The following is a 24,424-nucleotide window of genomic DNA, read 5'->3' as shown; positions in this document are numbered from 1 at the left end:
TAAAATATTTTAGATGTACATACATGCATATGTATATAAAATAACATAAAAGTAAATAACAAAATAATAAATTAAATTTAAATAAACATTTTATAATTAAAAAAATAAATTAACTAATTGACGTATTATAAATTTGCATAAATATTTTAAAATTAAATAAAAAATAAAATCTGTAATTAAGCTAAGCGTAAAATCATATAAAAGTATATTAAAATTATAATAGTTTAAGAAAAATATTATTTTTAGGTAAAATTAATAATAATACCCGAAAGATGAATATTATGAAATATTTATAATTATATACATATATTAAATATAAAATTTGTATATATGCCATACATATATAAATATATAACACACACCATTCGTAGCAACATTCCTATAAAAAAATGTATTAAATAAAAATATTAAAATTAAAAATTCTTAGCAAAATATAATTTTGATTTAGCTCAGTTAAAAAATGCATGCTCATAAACAATAACAAAATATTCGGAATATGAAATGTTTAAAATATTTATATTTATGATTTATATAAACGCATAGAGACAGAATTAAAAGAAAATAAATTTCATATATGCAAAAAAGTCTAATATTTTTATTTAATCTTCTAAATATTTGTAGCAACTCTAATATCAATGTAGTTTTACTTTTGTTGGGTTCTTTTAAAGATAAGAAAAAACATTAGCTTCGGTTGCACCCTACAATACCCTTCACAAACACAAATGATTCCTTACAAGAATTTGGTCGGTCAGTTTGTATGACGACTAAATGCTATAGTGAACCGATCCAAACAATTTTCTCGGAGACAGCAGCATTGCCTTAAGCAATAACTCATGTCAAATTTTGTGAAGATATATGATCAAATGAAAAAGTTTTCCATACAAGCACTTTATTCCGATTGTTCAGCTTGTATGCAGCTATATGCTATAGTGGTCCAATATCGGCCGTTCCGACAAATGAGCAGCTTCTTGGTTAGAAAAGAACGCGTGAAAATTTTCGGAGCGATATTTTGTTTCTGAATACATATTTTGATAAGTTTTTCGTTTAACTCATTTGAAAAGCACTGTAATTCTCAACCTGCTAATCAATTAAGTTTATATCAAGGAAAATGACAAGCAAAAGGGTTTAAATACATGATTTATGCATTCAAATGCATTTATTCATTAAAATGAATAATGCAATAAGTTTAGAATTAAACTTATTAGGTAACCCGGGAAATAAATGCTATATATAACCGTAATGTATATAGTGAACAATTATTCAAATATATAAATAATAGCTGCAACTACTAAACAAAGTGAAAAGCAAACAGCAATAATTGAAGAAGTAAGCAATTATCAATATTATTATTTAAATTGCAATTTATACGTCAGTAAATGAATGAAAGGGTGACACCTTGACAGTAAACAAAGTTGTGTTAGAAAAAAACTTCTTTATAAAACTGTTTTTTGCTACCGAACGTCCACATATATTGATATATTAACTGCACCTGCATAATCATTAATCTCACCGGCTAATCTAGCGTCAATTATTTTTTTTTTAATTGATAAGCAAAGGTAATCAGTATTGATTTTAGAAATACATATATTGATTTACAATGTGGAGAAACCCATGGCTACCATATGACTATGCGATTATCAAGCAAAATGTGTTTCAAATGTAAAGTAAAAACCTTACGAGCAGACTGGACCTGAATGCACTTATTTCGGGCCGAAAGCTTGGGCAAATGGGTTTTGAGCTTTATCAGTTGTATTTGAGTTTTTTTGCCGGATTTTGGCATTATTGTTCGTAAAATTGCCTTATCAATCAACTGTGTGATTATCCAACAAAGCATTAGCCATAAATCCCTGTCAGTGGTCTACGTCATTGGGAATTCTCTATCGAGAAAATAAATCAAGAACTAAAACTGGTGCGATAATAAGAAATCAATGAAAAATTTGTGTTGTAAACAATAAGATTTACAGCTATTTCATTCAAGGAAAATATGTAGAATACGGAAGGTGAGGGCGTCAAGGAAATCCAATAAGAAGCATAAGCAAATCTAGCTGATGCTGGCAGAGATCGCGTCCAAAGATACTCTGAAAAAGCAAATAAGTTGGAAGCCTTGATATTTAATCCACGCTAAGGACTTAATATATTGTCTTTTTGTTGGAATACTGAGACTATAATAGCATATAGACAACGATAATGCCTCAGTGAGAGGTTTTGTAGTACCAAACAAACCTTCCCATCTTTAAGGAGAGATTTCGTGACTTCAGCAATGTTAGTCTAAAAAAGTAGACTCGTTTCGGTTGCAGAAAATAGTTAGAGATAGCACTGGGAACCACTATTTCATTATTTATCAAATGGAGTCAAATAAGAGCTCCATGGAATCTCTAAAAGTTCAACTCATTTAGAAGATTTTGATTTTAAAACCTTAAGAAAACTAACGCTAGTTGGGACAAGCACTTTCACGTTCACTTGAGCACAGAATTTACAAATTTCAGATGTCCTTCGAATTGACATCTAACAGATAACATGATTTCTGACCAAAAAACTACCCTTATCGCAAACGAGGATGAAGATTTTCCTAACCCTTGCAATAAACAGGAATAAATAATCGACAGGACTCTACAGAAATCATGAGTCTACAAAATTAAACTTTCCATCAACTTACGATTCCATAATTATGAAACCTTTACCGCGATTGGCGATAGAGAGAGAAATTGGTGTGAAGTTGTTTTATTAAAACCTTTTATTTCTTAGAATAAAATATGTACTACATGTAATTCGCATTATAAATAACAGTACCACCCAGTAATTTAAATATCACGATAAAATCTTAATTAAAGTATCTTCAGTCCTTGTTTGAATATTGTGCCGGCACAAAAAATATTTCTACACCACAAAATGGGCACTTAGAGCTATACTTTAACGACTTAAAAGCCGCTTGAACCTCGTCAAAGCTCAGAAGAAGAAGACCTCGCTCTCATCCTCTTCGCATTTACTTAAACTCCGTTCAAAGCTCTTCACACGTCTAAACCACTCGGGATCTGTTGCATTTACCGCTTCCGGACGTTCGCCATCTTTATTTCTATATAAATACTCGGTGATACCTTGTCCTTTAATACCGTTGACGGTGCAAGCCACAAACTGGTTGTAGATTTTCGCAACCCAATCGGCGCCCACATAGCGCACCGACGACTGTTGCTCCTCAATTTGCACGAAATACTTTGATTTTGCGGTCTTTACAATGAAATTCTTATGACGCGGCGGTGTGCCCTTCTCGCCATAAGAGTAAAGCTCAAAATTGCAACTGGTTATCGGTTCATAAACGCCCGTCTGCGTGCAGACGTAACCCACTTTGAGGGACGAGAGAAAGAAGGATGGCTGACTGAGATTGCCGATCATCAAGCTGGTGCCGTCCGACAGAAAAAGTGCAACATATACATAGCGATTGATATTGGATAGACAACGTTCGGTGCCGAAACTGTGATCGCGAAAACCGCTCAATTGCAGTTCAAAACTGCGGCCGGCCAGCTGTACCTCACCCATCAGGCGTCCACTTTGCTCGTAGTGTGTACGTTTCTCAACCATTTCGGGCACATGTTTGAGCAAATTATAGAATGCGTCATTCCATGCCTCGCGCGCCACCGAATCCGCAATGACCGCGGAGCTGAGATCACGATTATGGTAGAAAAATGGCGCTTGTGTTGTGAACTGCAAGTTCATGTGCACAGATAGACACTTGCCGGTAGCGGACTCGGGACGTAACTCGCCTTCATAACGTATACGCCATTCACGCATCGATGATTCGGGATACACGTGGAAACCGCAACCTTTGAACTCGTCGTTCTCGCGTGTGCCATCCGTTGTGAAGTGCAGCATGTCTGGCAATTTTGGCGTGCAATACAAGCCCAACTCGGGTAGATAGAGATAAATGCAAGCTTTCAACACGCCACGTCGGCGACGCTCCAAGGTCAGGAACAGCTTTTCACCACGCCCATTGGCGCCCATGAAAGAAACCACATCGTAACTCTGTGGATTATCGCTCAAGGATTGCGGGCGATCAATTTGTGCCAGAAATTCGGGTGAGTTCAGCTCGTCCTTGGTGTGATAGACACGGTGACGCAGTCGACGCACCAACACCAAGGCAATTACATACTTCAGTTGATAGAAGAGGCCCTTTGCGGGGTAGATGTCAAAGATCAGTTGTGATTTCAAACGCAACACAACAATTATGAGCGCAGCGAAGAGCAGTAGAGCGGCGATACCGCCAAATATACCAGCGACTAAATACATCACTTCGCTTCTAGCTAAAGCTATTTGCGTGCTTCTGAGTGCAACTTTGTGTTTCGTAATCTGCGTGTACGCGTCAATAGTTCTCACGCGCACGTTACTTTGTACCTCAATATTAGCAGTGTTTACTTTATGTGCTTTCCGTAAAGCAACCGTCTCGATCGACCTAATTCGCACAACTGACGCTGGAGATCAGCGCGTATTCGCTAAAGTGCCGCCGCACAACTGGCGATGGAGGCAGGCAACAGCTGTGGAGCTAACGACAAGTTTGTTTTTACTTTTTGCTGTGCTTATTTGTGACTTGGTGGCGTGCTACGCGGCGCCGTAACGCTCCCCTCGCCGAAACCCTAACGCACAACCACCAGCAGTTGCCGGTTCAGCGGCTATACATATATTTTCATGTAGAACATTGTGTTCATTAGGTTTGTTTTTGTTTTTTTTTTTCTTTTTATTAGTTTTAATTTTATTAGTCTACAACACTTTCATTTCCCACTGTGATCGTAGTTGTTGCTGATATTAATAAAATTATTGTTTGCACTTTGTTGCCTACATTCTCCGCCGTTAAGTGATCGCCGATAGGCTTATCGAATTCGCACTAAGTATTTGACTTTAGCACAATTATTTGATTTTATTTATTAATTTACTACTGTGTGAAGTGCTGAGATGAGATTAGATTCTGATTTGGGTATATTTTGGTATACTAGAAATATTAGTTGTGTTTAAGGAAGGGAAAAACTAAATCTAGTGCTTTCAAAGTTAAAATCAAACGATCCGAAAATAATCATATCGAAATATAAGTTTCCTTTGGTTTTTATCAGATCCAGACCCGTATGAGTCTATGTAATCTAAAACACCAGGTTGCGTTAGTTTTCTAAACTACTTTTGATACATTGACTTATATCAGAATGTGTTCGAAAGATCCGTAGTAAGATAATCCCAGCCAATAAGTTGACAACTTAGCTGTCAGTAACTCAGGAACCTCGATATCGAAGATTCGTTGGCATGTCTTGAGTCAAGGCTTCACGGCAACATGAGCGACCCTGAAATTTGTAAGACAGAACAGTATGAGGTGCTTGCTACGACATCTCTTGACATATTTCTACCTCAACGTCAGCTCTCTCTTGTTCTAGCGCAAAGCCTTTCGAAACACAAGCAGTGAGTCACGTAGACCCACAATATCATCAAATATACATATGTACATGCACATCTGCTACATAAAGTCACGTTGAGGCACAAGCGATCCGTGCCAGCAACGAATCAAAGTTTCATTGAAGCTTAGGCAGAAAATTATCAGCATTTCAAGGTTTTAATCACCCATGAACAACACTTTTCGCTTCTAATACAAAGAATCTATACTACACGAATAAAAAATGTAAGAAAGAAAGATTTTTTTCCCGATTTTTTATTAGCGACTGATAAAAGTCAAGTAACCCAGAAGGTATTGATTGTACCAGTAGCTTTTAATAAAGGAAAAGAAACAAAGTTTGCAAGTAAAAGGCAAAAGAACTTGTGACAAATCCGTCTCCACAGTCAAGTCACGCCTTCCGCACGAGCGCTAAGCGCATAACTGTTAACATAAGGCCTACAAGGGTTGCTGCAAATCTCTGCCCAAACAATAACAGTTGTTGGAGTGAAACCAGCAGCGGCGGGTTAATTAACACGTGCCAGACGTTAGGCGGTAAAGCGATAAGGACATATAAAAATTAATAATTGTAAGGATAATACGACTGAGTGCACACAAATCAGAGGAAACGCAAAAAAAAGAAGGCAATGAAAAGGCAAACGACTTAAAACTAATAGTAAGGCAGCTTGCGATAAGTGAAGGACAAAGTTGATAACAGCTTCCAGATTAGCACGACTGTGAGCAACAAAGTGAGGTTAGGTCAATGTATGCGCGCCTAGAGTAAGTTTGACGGTTGTGGAGGCGTGTTCGTAAACACTGATAGCACTGCTGTTGTGGATTAGCCATAAGTGGGTCAAAATTATGTTGGCGATAACAAATTTTCGAAAGTGTTTTGAAATTAGATAAGGTTGTTTTTGGAATTATTTTTGAAATGAGATAAGGTTGTTTTTGAAAAATCATAGTTAAATAAATATGCATGTTTATTAATAGAAATTAATAGAAATTTTAATTTTCAGGTATTGATTTTTATACTAACGCAGAAGCCTTTGGAAATGATACTTAAGCAAGAAATTAAAAGTAGGTTGAAACCCATCGGCACCGAAAGATAAAATTGCAAATATTAAAGGAAACATAATTTACTGGCGAGCTAAATTCGGAAAAAGAAAACCCCCTCTGAATATTTAAGGGTTAAAAACGGTTTACATCAATTTCCGTCAAAACTACGAGTCCTATAGAAAAACATTATATGGCAATATACAAACTTTTTCCACATAACCTCAAAACTTATGTAAACGTTTTTATGTTTTTTTTTTATCTTGTAATAAATTTGTTTCTTTGGCGAAATTTATAATATTTATTTTTTCTCCTTACATTGACATAATATCGAAAAAAACGCCAATTTTCAAATCTCCTGACGTTTGCATATGAATTAAAAAAAAATCGTAAAATACATAAGTTTGTATATTTAAAAAAAATTGATTTCAAAAACTTTTCTTTTGCTGAAAATATAGTTATATTTGATTATAAGCGAAATAACATAAAATAAGTTTATATAAAACCGAAATTAAAAAAAAAAAACATAAAAAAAGTTTACGCAATTTTTACTTTTTTTTCAAAAAATTGACTAGGAGATAGCAATTTTTAATGCATTAGCTAATAAAAAATTATTTACCGTTTTAAAATGTATCATTTTTTATAAGCAATATTTAATAATAATTTTTAAAAAGACTAGCACAAGTTAGCGGTTTTCGCCACGTGTTGCTACTGACAACGTGAACCAACACGTGTCCAAAAACTATATATCTATGTATGTATAAGCACACAGCAGCACAGAATTTTATATCCTACAAAATATCACTAAAAAATCAGTTAACTTGTGCTAAAACAGCAAACAGCCGTCGTTCACACACACTTCTTCCCCTTAAGCTCAACCCAGTCACATCCAGACACATCCCTTTGGCAACACACACACTCATCTGACCACTAATTTGATTTTTATTTGTATCCTGTAGACACTGTAAATAAATCTATATTTTTTATTAATCCGATTAGTGGCACAATTATGATGAAAACGCGGCGTCGACAGGCGGCAGAAGTCAAACGCCGTGGAGTGGCGCTGCAAAGTGCTACATTTGGTATACATACATGGGGGTGTATATGCAACACCATAAACAAACAAATGCACGCGTCGCTACCACACGCTTCTAACACCTATCTAGCTGCTGGTTTCTCCCTTCAAATATTTGTAAGAGGCGCGTCATAGCTGACTGTTGGCCTGTGATAAGGATTAGCGGCAGATTCCCAGGCAAGCAGCAGGTACTCAACTAAGCAGTAATGTGAGGGTGTGAAATATTGAGATGTGTATGTATGTAAGGTTGTAAATATGTCGTAAGCGGTGCGTGTGTTTGTAGATAATATACATATGTATCGTATTTGTAACTGATATGATGAGTGGTAATGAATTTCTGATGAGCGGTTTAGTAAGTACACATGTATATACATACGTATGTATGTATGTATATGTATATAAATATATACCCCTATGTACGTGGTCATGAAAACGGTGGGTTGGCGCTAGAGCTGTGCAAAATGTGTTCGAAAAGTAATCGTGTTCATTAGGTTACTAGTTTATGAGAACGGTCGCTAAATATGCTATTGAATAATTTATGTATTTTCGAGATATCGATTTGAAATATTGCAGCGGTCTTTTTCTTCTCAAGAAGCTTGTCATTTGTTGGAACCGCCGATATCGTAACACTCTAACATACATACATATATGTACATAATGTATGTAGCCAAACAAACTGAACAATCAGAATCAAGTTCTTGTATGAAATTTTTTTTTATTTGACAGAATCTGTTCACTAAATTTGTTTACAATTATGAAGTGCACTGTAACCTCGGTGTACTGGAAGTAAATTATTTTTTTGTTATTTAAAAATTTTCTACATTATTGTACACATTTTTTAATTTTTACTTGTCGTTTTACATAATTTTAGTTAATTATTTGAACTCTATAATGGAAAATATTACAATTTAATTAAATAAAATATTTGCATAAAAATACTTTTTATTATTTTATTTATATTCAACGTCTGTTATTCACATTATTTGCTTTACGAACAGTTTGCATAGCACAAGTCTCCCAACACAACAGTTTGTTTAACCTAATAACTAAGTCATCAACCAGTGTCAGGGCCTCGAAAACTTTTACTGCGCCACTAAAACTTTTGCTGCGCCACTAAAACTTTTGCTTTGCACATTTACAAGTGCCAGATTGTAAAGTAACAATTTCTATATAATAAAACCGCCGGAACAGGAAATTTAAAGCTCAGAGGCTTCACCAAGTCTTCCAGAATACATTAGCACACTTAAATTTTGCACAACACCACGCACACATCGAAACAAAGTCAATTGCTAATTGCACGCAGCTGCTCGGCTCTGTACCAGCACGTGCCGAAAATGAATTTTGGCTTTATATCTTATTTATATACATTTTCCAATAAAATATTGCTTTCAATACAATTATGCTTACCTGGACTTTACGTTTCGTTAACTTTTTTATTACTTTTCTTATTATACACTTCACTTTTCACTAATTGCGCAGTAGCTTGTATGGACAAGCAGCGCACACGAGCTCCTACACACGCGAATTTTACACTAAAAAACAACGCCCGGACTTATTTCTTGCACATTTTCACTAAAACATTATTCGCACTACGATATTTTCACAAAAAACCCGCACTCGCCGCGTTATTTAACGAAAAAATCACAATTTATTCACAGCTCACGGCAGAGCAATCGACAATTTTGTACGCGACGAAGGAAACTAAAACATAACGGCGGTTAGGCGGCAATTATGGCTGTGCACTCACAGGGTGACCGGGTGACAGAGTTGCATGAGAATTATTAAAACTTTATAAATAAATGTTTATTAATAATGTTAAAACAAATTATATTTATGTTGACGTATGAGTGTGCGTATATATTAGAAAAAATATTTATGCATCTAATAAGTGAGTATAAATGTTTATTATGCATTTTTGGGATGTTTATTTTTCAGACTCCATTATGCATAAGTCTCATTTCACACTTTTCAAAAGCTGAAAAAATATTTTGAGAATTGCATGTGTATTGAAATTATTAAGGAATTAGTTAATAATAATATTTTATGCATTTTAATTGTTTTTTTATTTATATATCACAGTTTTTTTAATAATTAAAAACAAAAAACTAACTAAAAAAAATATATTTAAAATAAATAAAAGTTCACGCTTTTATTATAAAATTTTTGCATAAAAATCTTTATTAAAAATTAGAAATTTCTTAATAATGCAATTTGCGAATTATGTATTAGACTTATTCCTAAAATTAAATTAACGATATAACGCCCATACTTTTAAGAAAATATATAATGTTGTTTGCAAATTTGTTGTAAAGCAAAATTTTTATTTGGTTTCATTGTTCCTAATTAAAAATTTATTTTTTATGTATTTATTTTATTTTTTATTTTAATATTTTTATTTATATGTTCGTTATATTTACAAATATTACGATTTACTTATTTATTTACATTATTTTATTTATATGTAAGTATTGTAGAGGGTTTAGTTTTTATTTGTAATAATTTTATAATTTTAAATATTTTTAAGTTGAGTTTTAATCTTTACCTGTGTGAAACGACACTTATATTATACAACATTTCAACAAAGAAACCGTAATTGTAAATAAAATGAATAAAAATAGACAAACTGTAAAAATAAAGTAAATCACCAAATGTGTGTGTGTGTCCTGCTACTTATTTGAAAATTCTAAAGTTCGTACATTTTGTTTTTGCATATAAGCATTTTCAAATTTATTCAAATATAAGGTATGTTCAGTACATGCCAATTTTGCCATTAAAATTTTTTGAAACATGCATACAACCCTGTATCCGTGCCAAAGCTTTCATTCGCTTTTCAGTTTCCTTCGCGTCCACACGAAAAAATTAGCCGCCAATTGCCGAAAGTGAAAATTTCTTATATTGTGTTTTATTTTGCAAAATAATACATTATTCGGACTTAAAACAGTGCATTGAGTGTTTGTGCAAGAGTGTAAAGTGAAATATTCAGTGGAACTATGAATTTGTGTGCAAAATTCGCCTAAGAAAATATTTGCAGTGGCGTCAGTCGAGTGTGCACAGTTACAAGAACAAATTGCAGCAAGGAACTACAAGGCAAACGAAAGGTTGTGAACAATTGAAAGTGTGTGTAACGTGAAAAACACAATAAAGTGATCAAAAGTGGCTTGGTAGGCCTAGATATAGTTTAATATAAATCTGTAAATAAATGAATTAAAATTTAGCAATTGGCAAGTGGCTCGTGTGAGTATTCGTGCAGTTGGTGGTGTTCGTGCCAAATACAGAAACAAAAACTCGGCAAACGGTGAACAGTTGTACAGCCAAAGTAGTATTTTGTGCTGGTTTGTGACCTACATAAAAGTTTGCTAGTCCATTACGCTCGCAGTAGCAATAACAAAAACCAAAATTAAAACGAAAACGAAAAGTGTATGTGTTACTGAAAAACACAGTGGCTTTGAAATATATAACTGTAGCGCCTGATAGGCATGGGTAATGCATGTAAAACAATAACATGGGAAACAAGTTGGTGCATGTCATAAAAAGTAAAAATGAAAATTTTAAATAATAAAAAATGTAAAAAATTAATTGTGCATATAATAAATAAAGCAATTTTATAAGTGAAGTGAAAAAAGAAATAAAAATAAAATAAATGTATAAGTATAAAAATTATGAAAATAGTGTAGTGCGTGGTAAATTAAATTAAAAATCAAGCTATCAAAATAAATAAAGAAAAGCGTAGGGCATGTGTTCAAAAAGTAAAAAAATATAAAAAAATGCTTTATGCAAATAAGTGCTCAAAAGTTCAAAATTAAAAATGTGCAATTTCTGTTAAATGAAATAAAATATCATTTGATGAAAGTAAATAAATGAAATGCAAGTGGAAAATAAAAAAAATCCATTTAAATAGGCATTTAATAAAGGAAAGCCGGTCATCGTTTATAAAAGAAATGCCCATATAAATAAAAAAGTGTAGTGCATAAATAAAAATATGAAAAAAGCCGTCGATGAGAGGCAAAAAAAGGTAGTGCGGGTGCCAAAATAGTAAAAATATAATATAATTTTGGTTATAAAATTAATGTAAATATATGTATATAAATAAAAAATAGTGCAGTGTTTAAAATAAAAAGGTGTGTATAAAAAAATAAATAAAGAAATAAAAAATGGAAAAATAGTGTAAAATAAAATAAAAAAGGTTTGGTGTAAAAAATGAAAATAAAAATAGAAAAGCAATGAAAATAAAAAAAAAATCTTGCAAAAAGTGTGGTGTGCTAAATTAGAAAAAATATAAAAAGCATTGCAATGGGCAATTAGTATAAAGGCAATAATGGGTTATTTTTCGTGTGTGTAAATAAATAAAAATATATAAAAAAGCTTCCTAAAATATGTGTGTAAAAAAATATATGTATAATAAAATTAGTGTCCAAGTCAGAAAAAAAATATAAAAAATATGTGCATGTAAAGCATTTGAGAAAAATAAAATAAAATATTTATTATGTGCTTAAATATATAAATATGAAAATTAAAAGAAATGTGTGCTTTAAAAAAATCGAGAAATATAAAGAAAATAAGTAGTGTTTTTCAAAAATATGGTATATAAAAGTGCGAAATATAATACCATGAGTCAATTAAAAAAATATAAGCAAAGCTAAAAAAATATCTAAAAAAAAGCGTGTAAAAATAAAAATTAAAATAAGTATTTGTAAAATAATAAAAAAGTGGTGCAAGTTAAAATGAAAACTACATGCATTACCCCGTTAGGACTAAGTAAGAACAGTAATTAAATAGTGGCGTCAAAAATCTCCAGCTAATTTACGTCGCTAAGAAGTGCAGGCACATCCACTAGAATGGGTAAGTCAGAAAAAATTTACCGATTTCATAAATTTTTGTCAAATCCGAAAGTATTAGAGAAGTTTATTTATAATTTATATATTTTTATATTGCATGAATACTTTAATATACTTTATATGCATAATGAGTTTTAATTTAATTATTTATATACTGGTTAATTTGAAACTAATCGTTTTTACTTATGTATATATGTACATATGTATGTACAATAATTTTCCTCCTCCCTTATCAACATTTAAATAAAGGTTGTTCGCATTTTAGTTCTGTGTATTTAAATTTTCTCATTTAAAACTGTTACCTATATTTTATGAATCAAAAGCGGTTCTTGAAAAAATATCTCAAAATTTATGCAAGTAACTTCTTCACGTACAAGAAAAAGTAACGATTTTATCTCCAGTCAGTCCAAAAAAGGACACTCCTCTTGTGCATTTCTAAGCAACAACAACAATATACGCATTTTAAGGGTAGTTTCTGTTTTGCGCTGCCATTTTGCTAGCTATATGCATGCAAGCGCCGCCCATAAAGAAGGCTGTGGTTGGTTTAACACCACATGCTGCGGCACTGATAGTGGCAGTGGCAAACATCCGAAAATATCTTTCCAAAATACACACAAAAGTGTCTGCATGACATTTCGATTTTATTACTGAAGCTGTAAGGTCCACAGCACTCAGCTCAAGTGTTAAACGGTGCAAGAAGTGTTTTATTTTTACATTATTTGCAATGGTTTGGGTAGCTGCGGGAGAGACAGAGGAGCATATTCCCACAGCTTCCAATAAAAGTGATATAAGTAACAGTCTAAGAAGCTGCAAGATGGAAAATACTTCGCCCAGAGCTACAGGATCAAGATCAACTTCGCCCAAGACGGGCGCTGGTAATGCCGCTGGAGATCTGAGGCCAGCAGTCTTGCCTAATAGCTTGCGTATCAGCGCCACAAATGGCAATCCACCAGCATTGGTGCGTTTACCAGCGGCACAAGCAGCTTATCTACATCCCAAAACTGAGTCCATATCCGACGGTGATCTCTCCGATTTTTCACTCAACGACACTGAGGAGGATGACGAAGAATTTCGCAATTGTGTGCTTTCAAATGGTAGTCAGGGGGATGGTGAGTTTATAGTAAAGTTTTTAAGAATGCTACGGTGTCAAAAAAAAATTGTTGACTTACAAGCCAAATATTGTGCCAAGTAGTAAACTGTTCGTCAAATCTTCATTTAGCCTCGCGCTCGCACTCTACTTCGCCACGCAACATGAATATACTCCAGCCGCCGCGTCAAACCAATTCTCCAACGAATAACAGCAATATTTTGAAGAATGGTCCAACCATAAGCGGCGGTCCGGTACGTAAGGTCTTCACCAACACACGCGAACGTTGGCGTCAACAGAATGTCTCTGGCGCCTTTGCCGAGCTACGCAAGCTGGTGCCCACACATCCACCAGACAAGAAGCTCTCCAAGAACGAAATACTTCGCATGGCTATTAAATATATTAAACTACTCACTGGTGTCCTGGAATGGCAGAAGCAGCAGGAGGAATTACAACAACAGCAACAAACGTCGAATTGTCACGAATCACACGCCAGCAATGAGTTAAACAATAATGACAGGCATAGGTTGAATGGACATCATGAGTCTACGGCACGTGATAACGCATCACCGCTGCGTCAAGTGCAGGTCAAGCAATTTCAGTTGAAGTGTGAACGCGTCGGTAATGCGTTGATGACTAACGTCCAGCGTAACAGTAGTCTCTTAATGATAGCGCCAAGCGCAATGTCAATACGTCCCATCAAAATGGAAGAGTTAGAGGCTGTAGATGTGACTAGTTCAGTCTCAAGTTCATCTAATAGCTGCCAAGCAGTTGGTATCGCGTTGACATCACAGAAGTCAATAACGGTTGGACGCGTTAATGGCTCCAATGGCGGGCGCTCGAATAAACGAAAGTCGCATTCGAAATCTAGCATGGACGAAAGCAGCGAAAATCAGAATAATAAGAAGCGAAAGGAGAACTAATGGGTGCTAAGTGTTAAAAGTGTGAAGATTTGTAACAGAGCAAACTGTTTGCAATATTTGATGTTAAGTGAAATAATCAGTTGTAATGAACGACTATAATTATAAATATATTAATATATTTACTTAAAGTATCTATAAAGTATTTTTAATTGAAAATTGGAAAAAAACCCAAACAGAAAAAATGTTAACTTCGGCTGCAGCGAAGGTATAGTGAAAGTATAGTAAAGGGTACAGGTACTTTCTAATAACGCAGAAGCATATAACAATGTCTTTATCTTGATTTTGATCTGTAAGTTTATATGGTGGCTGTGCTATAGTGGTCCGATCTAAACAATATGCTCGGAGATTGTATGCCGAAATTGGTGAAGACGTCTAGTCAAATATACAAATTCTCCATACCAGAACTTGATTGTGATCTTATAGTGGTCTCATATCGCTGTTTCTGACTATGGATCAACTTCTTGGGGAGAAAAGGATATTTGTGAGATTTTAGAAAGATATTTCAAAAACTGAGGAACTTGTTCGCATAAATACAGATGAAAGACATATGGAAATGGCTAAACTCAAACTCAACATATCTCGCTAATAATTTATATGTATATGTATGTACTTTGTAGGGTCTTCGACTTTCCATTCTGGTTGTTACAAACTTCGTTCTGAACTGTATATCTTGTTCGGGGTATAAAAATTGGCCAATGGTACTATGTTATCTCTTCTTTTGAGAGTACCGTAAAATTATATATTTTCTCATCTATTTGTAGTCTACCAGCACAAAACTCCGAACTTACTGCTTTCTAAACTCGATGAATTAATAGGACTTATTGTGTATGAAATAGAATTTCTTTTATATTGTTTCCTCTTTATCTTGACTATCTTTGAAAGAGATGGTTGGCTTTCGATTTTCTACTGCGCTTTTCCAAAATATATGCAGTTTCACGCGTCTTCTCACATCTTTATATGTTACTCATGTTTATAACGAGTACAGAGCAACTGTACAGAGCGACAAATGCTAAAAATGACAGCTTGGTGAGGTTTGAGAACATGAAAAACAGTATCATGGGATACAAAAATGTAAACTCCTGTAAAAGCTGTCATTTTTAGCATTTGTCACTCTGTACAGTTGCTATTAACTTACAAAAAGTTATGTGGAAAAAGTTTAATGAGCTGTAGGAAACAAAAAGCTCATGTAACTTTATGCAAGCTCCAAGGACGATTAATAGCTTTTTAAAGTGCAAAGCTTTTCTATGTATAAAAGCTTGTTACCTCACCTCCTTAAAGCTTTTAGTTTAATTATATAAATTACTTTGCTTTGGTTTTTGGAAAATTTGTAGTTCTATGTGTAACCCTGCATTTGTAAAATGAAAAAATAAATAAAAGTAATAAAAGTGGCGGTTGAAAAGCTTACTGGGGTCATATATTTACATCGAAGCCGATAACCTTTCTAATTTTTAAGAGTCTGGAAGTGATATGGTTTGACTGCATTTCTTAAAACAACTTTATTTTCTAAATATTAGAAATTTCTCTTACGTTACTAGAGGCTTGGTTAGAAATTCTTCAACTGATCGCTTATAAGTAGCAAATTGTACGAAGTTTTTTGAAATCTACAACGATATGCTTGTGTTTAGGACTCTTTCCAGTTTATAGGTTAGTTAAGTGATCTTCTACTAGGAGGAATGCTCTTCGAATTAAAGCAATACGTACTGCTTCATGGAAGTTTCTACTATCTAATATCAAGCTTGCTTCTTTTCTATCCTACAGCCATTTACTTATATGATTAAGATATTTCACAAATATTATTTAAAGATAAAAAACATATTTTAGTTAAAATAAAGATGACTCTTCCTACGTGTACCCAAATCCCTGCCTTTTTTAAATAATGTCTAGCTGTTTGCAATAAAACACATAAAGTTTAATATTATGTTGGGATTTCAGCTGCGAAATTTGTTTTTATTAATTTTTTTCACTCGTTTTTTTCATGTTCCACTTGTTCATTAATTTACTATAAATTTAAATTAACATCAACTTTTGCAAATTATATAGTACAAATTTAGTTAGTAAATTCTTTAGTACATTTGTTCTTAAATTACTTTTACACTATGCTACTCAATTTTATTACCAATACATTGCAACTTTATCAATATTCAATATTCAATTTATTTAATATCAACACAGAAAACAATAAATTTTTAATAAGTCTGCTTTCGCCTCTTTAGGCGAGCGGATTTTCGCTGAATTACATATTTTTTACACTACCCACACTCTTTGAGTGGAGAGGCGGTTCTTTTTTCATTTCTCCAAATTAATTGTAAATTCCTTCTCGATTTAAGAGGTTTACGATGAGGGGTGGGGGTGTATATCCAAATGGGCGTGCTTTTTTACGGCTATTGGCCTTATCTGGAAATTTGCTTATTCACGTCAGACGGGCAAAACTTTCGCCACCATTTTTTATTCTATTTGTGTAGTTTGGTTGCTTTTTTATTCAACACCCGCTTGCTGCGCTGCCTCCTCTTTTAGTAATCGTCCTGTAGGATTTCATTGATTGTACGGGCATTTGTTAATGTCGCCCAGAGCGGCGATTGTACGCAGGCCAGCGTGTATGCTTCCGCGTCAAGTGAACGTGATTTGCGCATAGAGAAGCGTTTTTTGCTGGCGGCACGTTTGTTGGTTGGTGTTGCACCCAACGGGGTCTCCTGCACCGATTCGGTTTTGCGTATTTTGAAACGTGTTTGTGAATGTGTGCGTTTGTGTGTAATTTTTTCCACGAGTTGCGGTGTTGTGGGCGTTGTGGTGGTTGGGGAAATTTGTAGTAATTGTGATTGCTGTTGTTGTTGCTGTTGTAGCTTTTGTTTTTCCGCTAATTGTTAGCTTGAAAAGGACATTCGGTATGAGGAGGTCGTCTCCATGGGTGATTCGGCATTAAGTATTTCCGTTTGCGTTTGTTCCACATCACTGCGTTCCTCCACTACGGTATCGAGCTCCAGGGAGGTGAAACCCTGGCTCAGGCTTCGTTCAGGACGTAGACTGATAGCTCGCGACGGTCGGTAATCTGTTCGTTGACGTTGAGAAGATAAAACGTAATTATTTAATATTTTGTAAGCAAGTAAGTATACGAGAGTTTAAACATACAAACATGTATGAAATAAAATGCATTCAAACTGCCTGACTTACGATATTGGCTTTGATAAGGCTTAATACATTTTGATAATAAAACAAAAAAGAAACTATAACAGAAATAAATTAGAATTTCGCAGGGATAACAGATCGTAAAATATTTAATATCGTAAAAATATTTCGTTTCATTTACCACAAAACCATTTTTCTTGTTAAACCGTAAAGCTAAATACTATTTGTCGAAATTTATTGATATCGTAAATTAATATCGTAAATTATTATTTTCTTTTAAACCATTATTAGTTATTTTAGAGTGCTGAAGTTTATGGTAGCTTATAAAATAAAACAATTTTAAAAGATATTGAATATTTCTTATATTAGTTTCAATATACTCATTTGTTAAAAGCAAGCGAATATGTAGATGTATTCATACTAAACAATGATTTTCAATGTAATAAATAGCCAATCCCTTAATATCGCAATGCATATTATGTTTTTATTAACAATTGAACTTTTGATGATGTGAGAGACTTAAATATAACAACTATTTCCGAAAATGTCAATATCGTAATAGGAATATCATGATTAAATTTTACTCTAAATAGTTCATAATAAATTTTACAGTTAATCAACAAAAAATTTGTATACGATATAATGTGAGTAATATCGTAAAGTTTTTATAAGTTTTATGCCCAAAAATATTTAATTTCCGTTAATTTCAAATCGTTTTGAATACTTAATACAGTAATTACACAAATTAAAATTTACGATATTGTGCGAAAAGTAATATCGTAATGGTTTTCATAAGTTTCATGCCAATAGAATTTATTTTCCGTTACCTTTTAATCGATATTAATACTTAATGCAGTAATTCAACAAGAATTTGTTTACGACATTGTGGGAAAACTAATATCGTAAAATTTTTTTATAAGTTTTATGCCAAAAAATTTTCTTTCCATTGATTTTTTTTAGAAAAAGAGCACTTTGTTTGATCTGCAACCGAGTAAAATGGTCGCTTATAAGCAATTGCTACCGTTCTACTTCTAAGAGTACATAAAACTGTTCTTAATGTCTATGCAAATAAGAAATATGTAAATGTAGCCAGAAAGCGTATTTGCTACCTGGCAAGCTCAATAATCATAAATCAATCGCAAAGAAATTTCAAATATGCAAATGCTATTTGCAAAACGTGAGAAACCGTAATCGAAGAAGGCGATATAAGACAAGAGTTCAAAGTATAATGACTTTAATGCTAGTATCAGCCTTTTTAAAAAGTAATTTGAGCCACAAAGACGATAATAAAATGTTAGTACAAATGGGGCAGATTATGAACAGAAGTCGTAGGTGAATGCGAGAAAACGTTTGCGAATTTAAATGCTAGACAAAAATGAAAAAATACGGTAACGAAGCCATTGTGTACATTTCAAATGCCTGCGAAAAAGAAAAGGCGCTCGAGTATATGTTCATTTCTAGAATCCAATTGTGTAGAAATATAAAATATTTAAAAGTGGCACTTGTTTGCCAAAAAATGGTAAATAATTCGTATCCTATTTAAATTCGCAGTGATAGTCAAGTATTTGGAATTAAGAACCATTTAAAAAGCGCAGTAAAAATATTTGAAAATGTCGGGAATACAAAAATGGCGCTTTTAATGTATGCGTGCGTACGTGCGCCCAAAAGTAGATCTGTACGATTGCTCTTACATTTGCTATCCGTTGTCGCACACGCACACAGCCAATATCAGCCATAAAAATGGAAATGTGAAATTCACTGTCAACGCCACACGCAATAAGCGACACTGTCAGTGTTGGTAAAAGCCGCGAGTCATCAGCCAACAAGCGGCAGTTACTTGCACTTGTTGTACTTGTAATTGTTGGCGATGTTTGGCAAGTCTGGTGTTGACAGCCCGCTGAGCAGATGAACTCCGACATGTCGGAAGTGCCTGTTGGGGGCCATGAATGTTTTATGAACAATAATAAAATGGAGCGCATTGAATAAGTGCGTTATAGACAGGGTGCACTAGTGCTAGATAAAGCATACTTTTCGGTACTATCTATCAATAAATATATAAATTGAGAACTATATCTATTAGTGCATTCAGTATATTTTCAGCTTTTTAGTTTTTGATTGAATAGTAGTTTGGTAGGTGCGCGAAAGTATTTTATATGTGTATGGTATATAAAATATCGTAAAATAAATAAATTGTTTGTCTATTTCACTTAGGATACGTTCTTACTTTGTTTAATATTTAATTTTATAATTTCAAGAAATGTTTCCCAAATATCGTATTTTACCGATATTTAAAACTTGATACTGAAGGTTTCATTCCACATTTTGCCAAAACGCATGACAAAATTAAGAATTTTTTTCTAAAATCTAATATCATAACATTTGATCGTAAATTTATCAATCCTGTTAATTTATATGATTTATAAAAACATTCATATCGTAAAATTCAAAAAAGTTATTAAATGTTTTCATGAGTTCTTATTTGTTTAGTAAATATTTAGATTTAAATAAAAAATGTATGAAGAGAACAGATTTACGATAGAACATGAAAATATTTTGTATACAAAAATTACATTTAGAAGTTAAAAGGACGAATTCTTATTAAAAAATTTATAGTTATAATCATCTTTCGAACATTTAGAGTTGGAATGTTAAGTAATTTACATGTTTTTGGTTCAAAACTTGTAATTAAATGCAATATCGTACAAATAATTATAAGTATTTAAGATATTATTAAAATCGATATCAAAATCGATCAGTTGATGAAATAAATTATATATTATTTAATTGCTGTATGCAGAAGAAAACAAAATTATTTACATAATGTGTGAATAAAAATATCGTAAAAAAAAAAAGTTATACCGAAATATTAATACAATAGTCAAAATTACTTGCATTAACAGTAAATGAAGTATAGATATAAGGTTATTCGTTTTCAAGTGCACAATATTCATATTTAAGTGAGAATAAAACTTATATCGTATACGATATTGCATAAGAGTTTTCTTATTTTGCTTTAAAATATGATAAAATATTAACCACTAAGATTTCTGCATTAAAAATATTTAATATCGTAAAAATTTATATTGTAAACTTATATCGAATTTTTTGGTAGAACTTTTTAAAACTTAATATTAATTCTTTTAATACCAAAAAAGTTAAATATGAGTAAAAACATTACATATCGTAAAAATATAATATCGTATTTTTCCACTATTACTTTTATACCAACATCGTAAATCAAGGTTTGTCACACCGCTAAAATACTCGCGTGCCACTATTTTAGCATACGTTATAGAGAAATTATTGCATAGACAGTGTAGGATATCGTAAAATTTTGAATAATAAATCTAAGTATGCTATCGTGCAATGTTTTTTTTATTAAATATATAGAGAGCTACATTAATTTTCTAATCATTCTTTTTTACTAAAATACCAAAATAGTGCAGCAAGCATTGGCAGCTACTTACAAAATGCACAATTGCAAAGTACAAGAAAAGTGTAGCACAACATTAGGGGTGTACTTATTTTTATTTACTTATTTTTAGGTATTTGCTTTTATTTTATTTTTTAATTTTTTTTTATTTTTATTTTTTATTTATTTTCTTTTAAATAAGTATTTAATATTATTGTTTTTTACTTCAAATAAAATATTTAAAATTCCCTTGTTTAACAATAAGTACACTCCAACACAACACCGAACAACTCACTAAGCCTATGTATGGGACTAAATCTGACCAGGCTCACAGCATGGTCCTGCATATCGTAATTTCGTCGACGATCCCGTTCACGTGCCAATTTCGCGCGACGACGCAGGCAACAGATGACAAGCAGTGCCAATATAGGGAAACCGAAAATACACGAAACGATGGGTATCACAATGGATTCGGGCGAAACTGTAATGAGAAGACAAAAGAAGAAGATAAATTGTAGCATAAGCAAAAAATATGATTAGAAAAAATATACCAGTAGTATGTGATTATAAGAAATGAAGAGAGTAATTAGCTACAGCGAGCTGAAAGTGAGGTTAGGTTATAAAAAACCTATATATGTACATTTACATGTACACGTTTGTATACATTATTCTTTGTTCTACTTGTTAGACTTCGCTAACTAACAATTTTATACAATTTGTCAGAAGCACTCACGCTCTTACGCATGCACCTCTAGCTACACACTTTCTTTTCTGGCTCTTAATTGAGTGTAAATGTGGTGCTGTGTTTGCCTTCAAGTGTGTTTATGTGTGGTGCACAAGTAAATGCATCAAGTACTCTTTGTATGTTTGTAAGTGTGTGTGTGAGTTCATGTTCAGCTGTTCATTTTAATCCGCTCAATTAAATTGTTTACCATCTGCGGTTGAGAGTTGAGCATTTCTACAACTATTTCACTTACGCCAAAGCTGCCACGGAGTAGGGTATGCGTAGGGCTTAAGTACACTTGTACTTGAGCTGTTAAATTACGGGCATAGGCAATTTGTATGTGGTGAATCTCATTATAGTACTAGTATTAGTTGGAGGTTTGGACTCTCTGGACTCTGGAATCTATAATATAGTGTATCAGAACCTAACCACAGTCTCCCTGCTCGCTGCATGCTTACCCTGGAAAGCACAGCCATTCCTTATATAGCAGACATAGGTAGCTCTAAGCTTCTATTTAGTACTTAGAACCCTCAAAAAAGCTCACTTACATATGGACTTGTTGAAATTTCTCGTAAACAGAGCTTATTTTCCATCTTTGAGCCACTAAGGGGCCATTGTTTCTTTGACGGCTTTTATGCCTTTCTTGGCTATCAGGCCGTCAGCGAGATTTGCGACGTCTTAGTCGACAAAACACATTCACAAAAATTTTTCAATTAAACGGATCTGCCTTGGTCGAAAATCACGATTATATTACTCAGAGACCTGGAGTTGTTCTTAAGCTACTTTGAAACCAAATCCGCCTAACCGGCGACGGAAGTTTGAAGATAATGCTTAGATTGAACTTAGATTAGATTACAACTTTTGGTTAAAGAAGACAAATAAATCATCGGGAATTAAGCAAAATTATGTGCTGACAATACAGGTAAATCATCAGGGCCAAAAACGAAAGTGTGTGTCACAATCGATTGTCTATCGGTTGTGAAGGCTTCGGAGGTTAATTTTTTGCGACCAATCTATAAAAGATCAATAGTTTGAAAAATACTTTGAGCTCTGTCTCTTCTATCCAAACGTCCAATTTATGAAAAAGCTTGAGTCCTTAGAGGATACTTACTCGAGCACTACATCTCTTATTTCCATTTATGTATCTTCTTAAGTACGAATATTTTCACTTTGCCTTCAAATTTAATCATGGTTAACCGCAAATTACCGCATTAGCCACATTACCGCTAACTTAGAGACAAATAGCCTGCCTTTGTGCGGTCAACAAGTAACAGTCACGATTTATCGCTATATTTACGCCTTTTTTACTGCTGGTACATCATTTTTTTTATTTTATAAGTCTGCTTTCTGCCTAATAAAGTTCGACCTTCACCGCTAGAAGTTCAACTATTTCCACGCACTAAAAATGTACAAATAATCTGCATAATTTATCAATAACTATAAATTCCCGGCAATGTTAAGCACCACCAAGGCCAATGAGCATTACGAAAGAGCAAAAACTTTGATAAAAAAACAAAAAAAAATTCCCCGATAAGCTGATGTTAGTGTGTAGAGACCTGCTCGTATAATATAAAACAGAATTTGCTAAAAATAGAATTAACGGATAACAAAGGCACAAAAACAGAGAAGTGGTATTTTTCGCATTACACGGTGTTGAGCCATGCGCCAGCACCAAGAAGCGGCGCTGTTGTCACCACGCATCATTAAACCCAATTAACGTCAGCCGTCATCAACGCGACCGAGATAAGACTAAGGGGGCACACACAAACCAGAAACTAAAGCCATTAGAGGCACAAGCAAAAACAAACACAAAAAACCAATGACAGAGGCAGTGACGTTGGGAAAACGGCTGAAAGGCACAGCGCGACCAAATATATGACGTGAAAATAAGGTTGTCTATATGTAGGGTGGCAGAAATGACAGTCTGACAGTTGAGCCAGGAGGCGGTATGACAAAAAATCAGATGTTAGATACGGCAGGTAACAATTGCAGAGATAGGAAACAGAAAGAGGAAGTGTGTGTAAGCCAGAAAGCATGGAAAAGCGCTGCAGACACGTCGCTAAGTTCAAGCGCCTAAAAGCACACCTCGCTGATGGCAGTCAGTGCTAAAGAGAAAAAGAGAGAGAGAACTGCTCGATGTATACGCGCTTGTGCGCGGTAAATGTGCCATGTTGCGCGTCATTAACGACAGCTATTTACACAACAACTCAACTTCGCTGACAGCCGACAGTAATATGTAGTATTACATTAATGCAAATGACAAGTGTGCGGCGAAGTATGCAACGAATATATACACGACCGCAAGCCGCAATGTGCGCTGTATGCTCTGCACGCTATGTTAGTAGGTGGCAACATTGTGCTAAACCGTCATTTATTTCGGGAAGAATATCTAATGATGAGTTAATGCCAAAAGTCATATGATAACTGGCATTCAGCCGCAGCAGTAAGCACTAAACCACAGTCATTCGTGGGGTCACTGAACTATATAAGCCTAAATGTATGCCACTACACAGCGAAGCAAATACATTTCCCTTGTGGCGGGCGTACTTTTGGGCTTACCAACTGTTTAATTGAAATTCTTGGCGGAAGAAACATAATTTCGCTTAGTTCGCTGTATGATGGTTTGCCCACAGGTATTGCTGTACTCTGTTTCAGTTTCGCTGTCACTTGACACGCACGCAATTCTAATGAGGCTTACGAGGCCAAAAGCAGCGCTAGCTTGTAGAGGTTGTATGCCATATGGGCATGTAATTGAAGTATGCTGTATACGTTTTAGTCAGTTTTGACTACT

At 33.8% G+C, this 24,424-nt stretch overlaps 4 protein-coding genes across 7 annotated transcripts in view; 1 reads left to right on the top strand and 3 right to left on the bottom strand.

Moving 5' to 3' along the window:
* Positions 1-2,716: 2,716 nt before the first annotated feature.
* On the bottom strand, positions 2,717-4,503 carry LOC126760750 (uncharacterized). Its single transcript, XM_050476626.1, has one exon. The coding sequence runs from the start codon at positions 4,279-4,281 to the stop codon at positions 2,947-2,949; it is 1,335 nt and encodes a 444-aa protein (XP_050332583.1). The 5' UTR covers positions 4,282-4,503; the 3' UTR covers positions 2,717-2,946.
* An 8,491-nt stretch (positions 4,504-12,994) lies between these two features.
* LOC126760601 (uncharacterized) lies at positions 12,995-14,505 on the top strand. Its single transcript, XM_050476355.1, has 2 exons — positions 12,995-13,473; positions 13,584-14,505. Exons 1-2 carry the CDS (start codon positions 13,089-13,091, stop codon positions 14,372-14,374), a joined length of 1,176 nt encoding a protein of 391 aa, XP_050332312.1. The 5' UTR covers positions 12,995-13,088; the 3' UTR covers positions 14,375-14,505.
* A 1,777-nt stretch (positions 14,506-16,282) lies between these two features.
* On the bottom strand, positions 16,283-17,235 carry LOC126760603 (hybrid signal transduction histidine kinase B-like; the record flags this gene model as incomplete). Its single annotated transcript, XM_050476361.1, has 1 exon — positions 16,283-17,235. A coding segment is annotated over one exon (351 nt), but the record flags the coding sequence as incomplete, so codon positions are not given.
* Positions 17,197-24,424, bottom strand: part of LOC126760602 (uncharacterized) — a 27,248-nt gene continuing 20,020 nt past the window's right edge. For 3 of the 4 annotated variants that reach the window (XM_050476357.1, XM_050476356.1, XM_050476359.1), the window contains exons 3-4: positions 21,205-21,390; positions 17,197-17,420 (exon numbers count right to left, since the gene is read on the bottom strand). In XM_050476357.1, the coding sequence (XP_050332314.1) occupies positions 17,236-17,420; positions 21,205-21,390 (371 nt within the window). In that variant the 3' untranslated portion in view covers positions 17,197-17,235. The remainder of the gene's footprint in view (positions 17,421-21,204; positions 21,391-24,424) is intronic. The other variant, XM_050476360.1, reaches the window with a different exon arrangement.

The sequence above is a fragment of the Bactrocera neohumeralis genome, chromosome 5, assembly GCF_024586455.1.
Source record: "Bactrocera neohumeralis isolate Rockhampton chromosome 5, APGP_CSIRO_Bneo_wtdbg2-racon-allhic-juicebox.fasta_v2, whole genome shotgun sequence".
Classification (NCBI taxonomy): domain Eukaryota; kingdom Metazoa; phylum Arthropoda; class Insecta; order Diptera; family Tephritidae; genus Bactrocera; species Bactrocera neohumeralis.
Note: the sequence above shows the minus strand (reverse complement) of the source record. Positions and strands in the feature narration are given on the sequence as shown.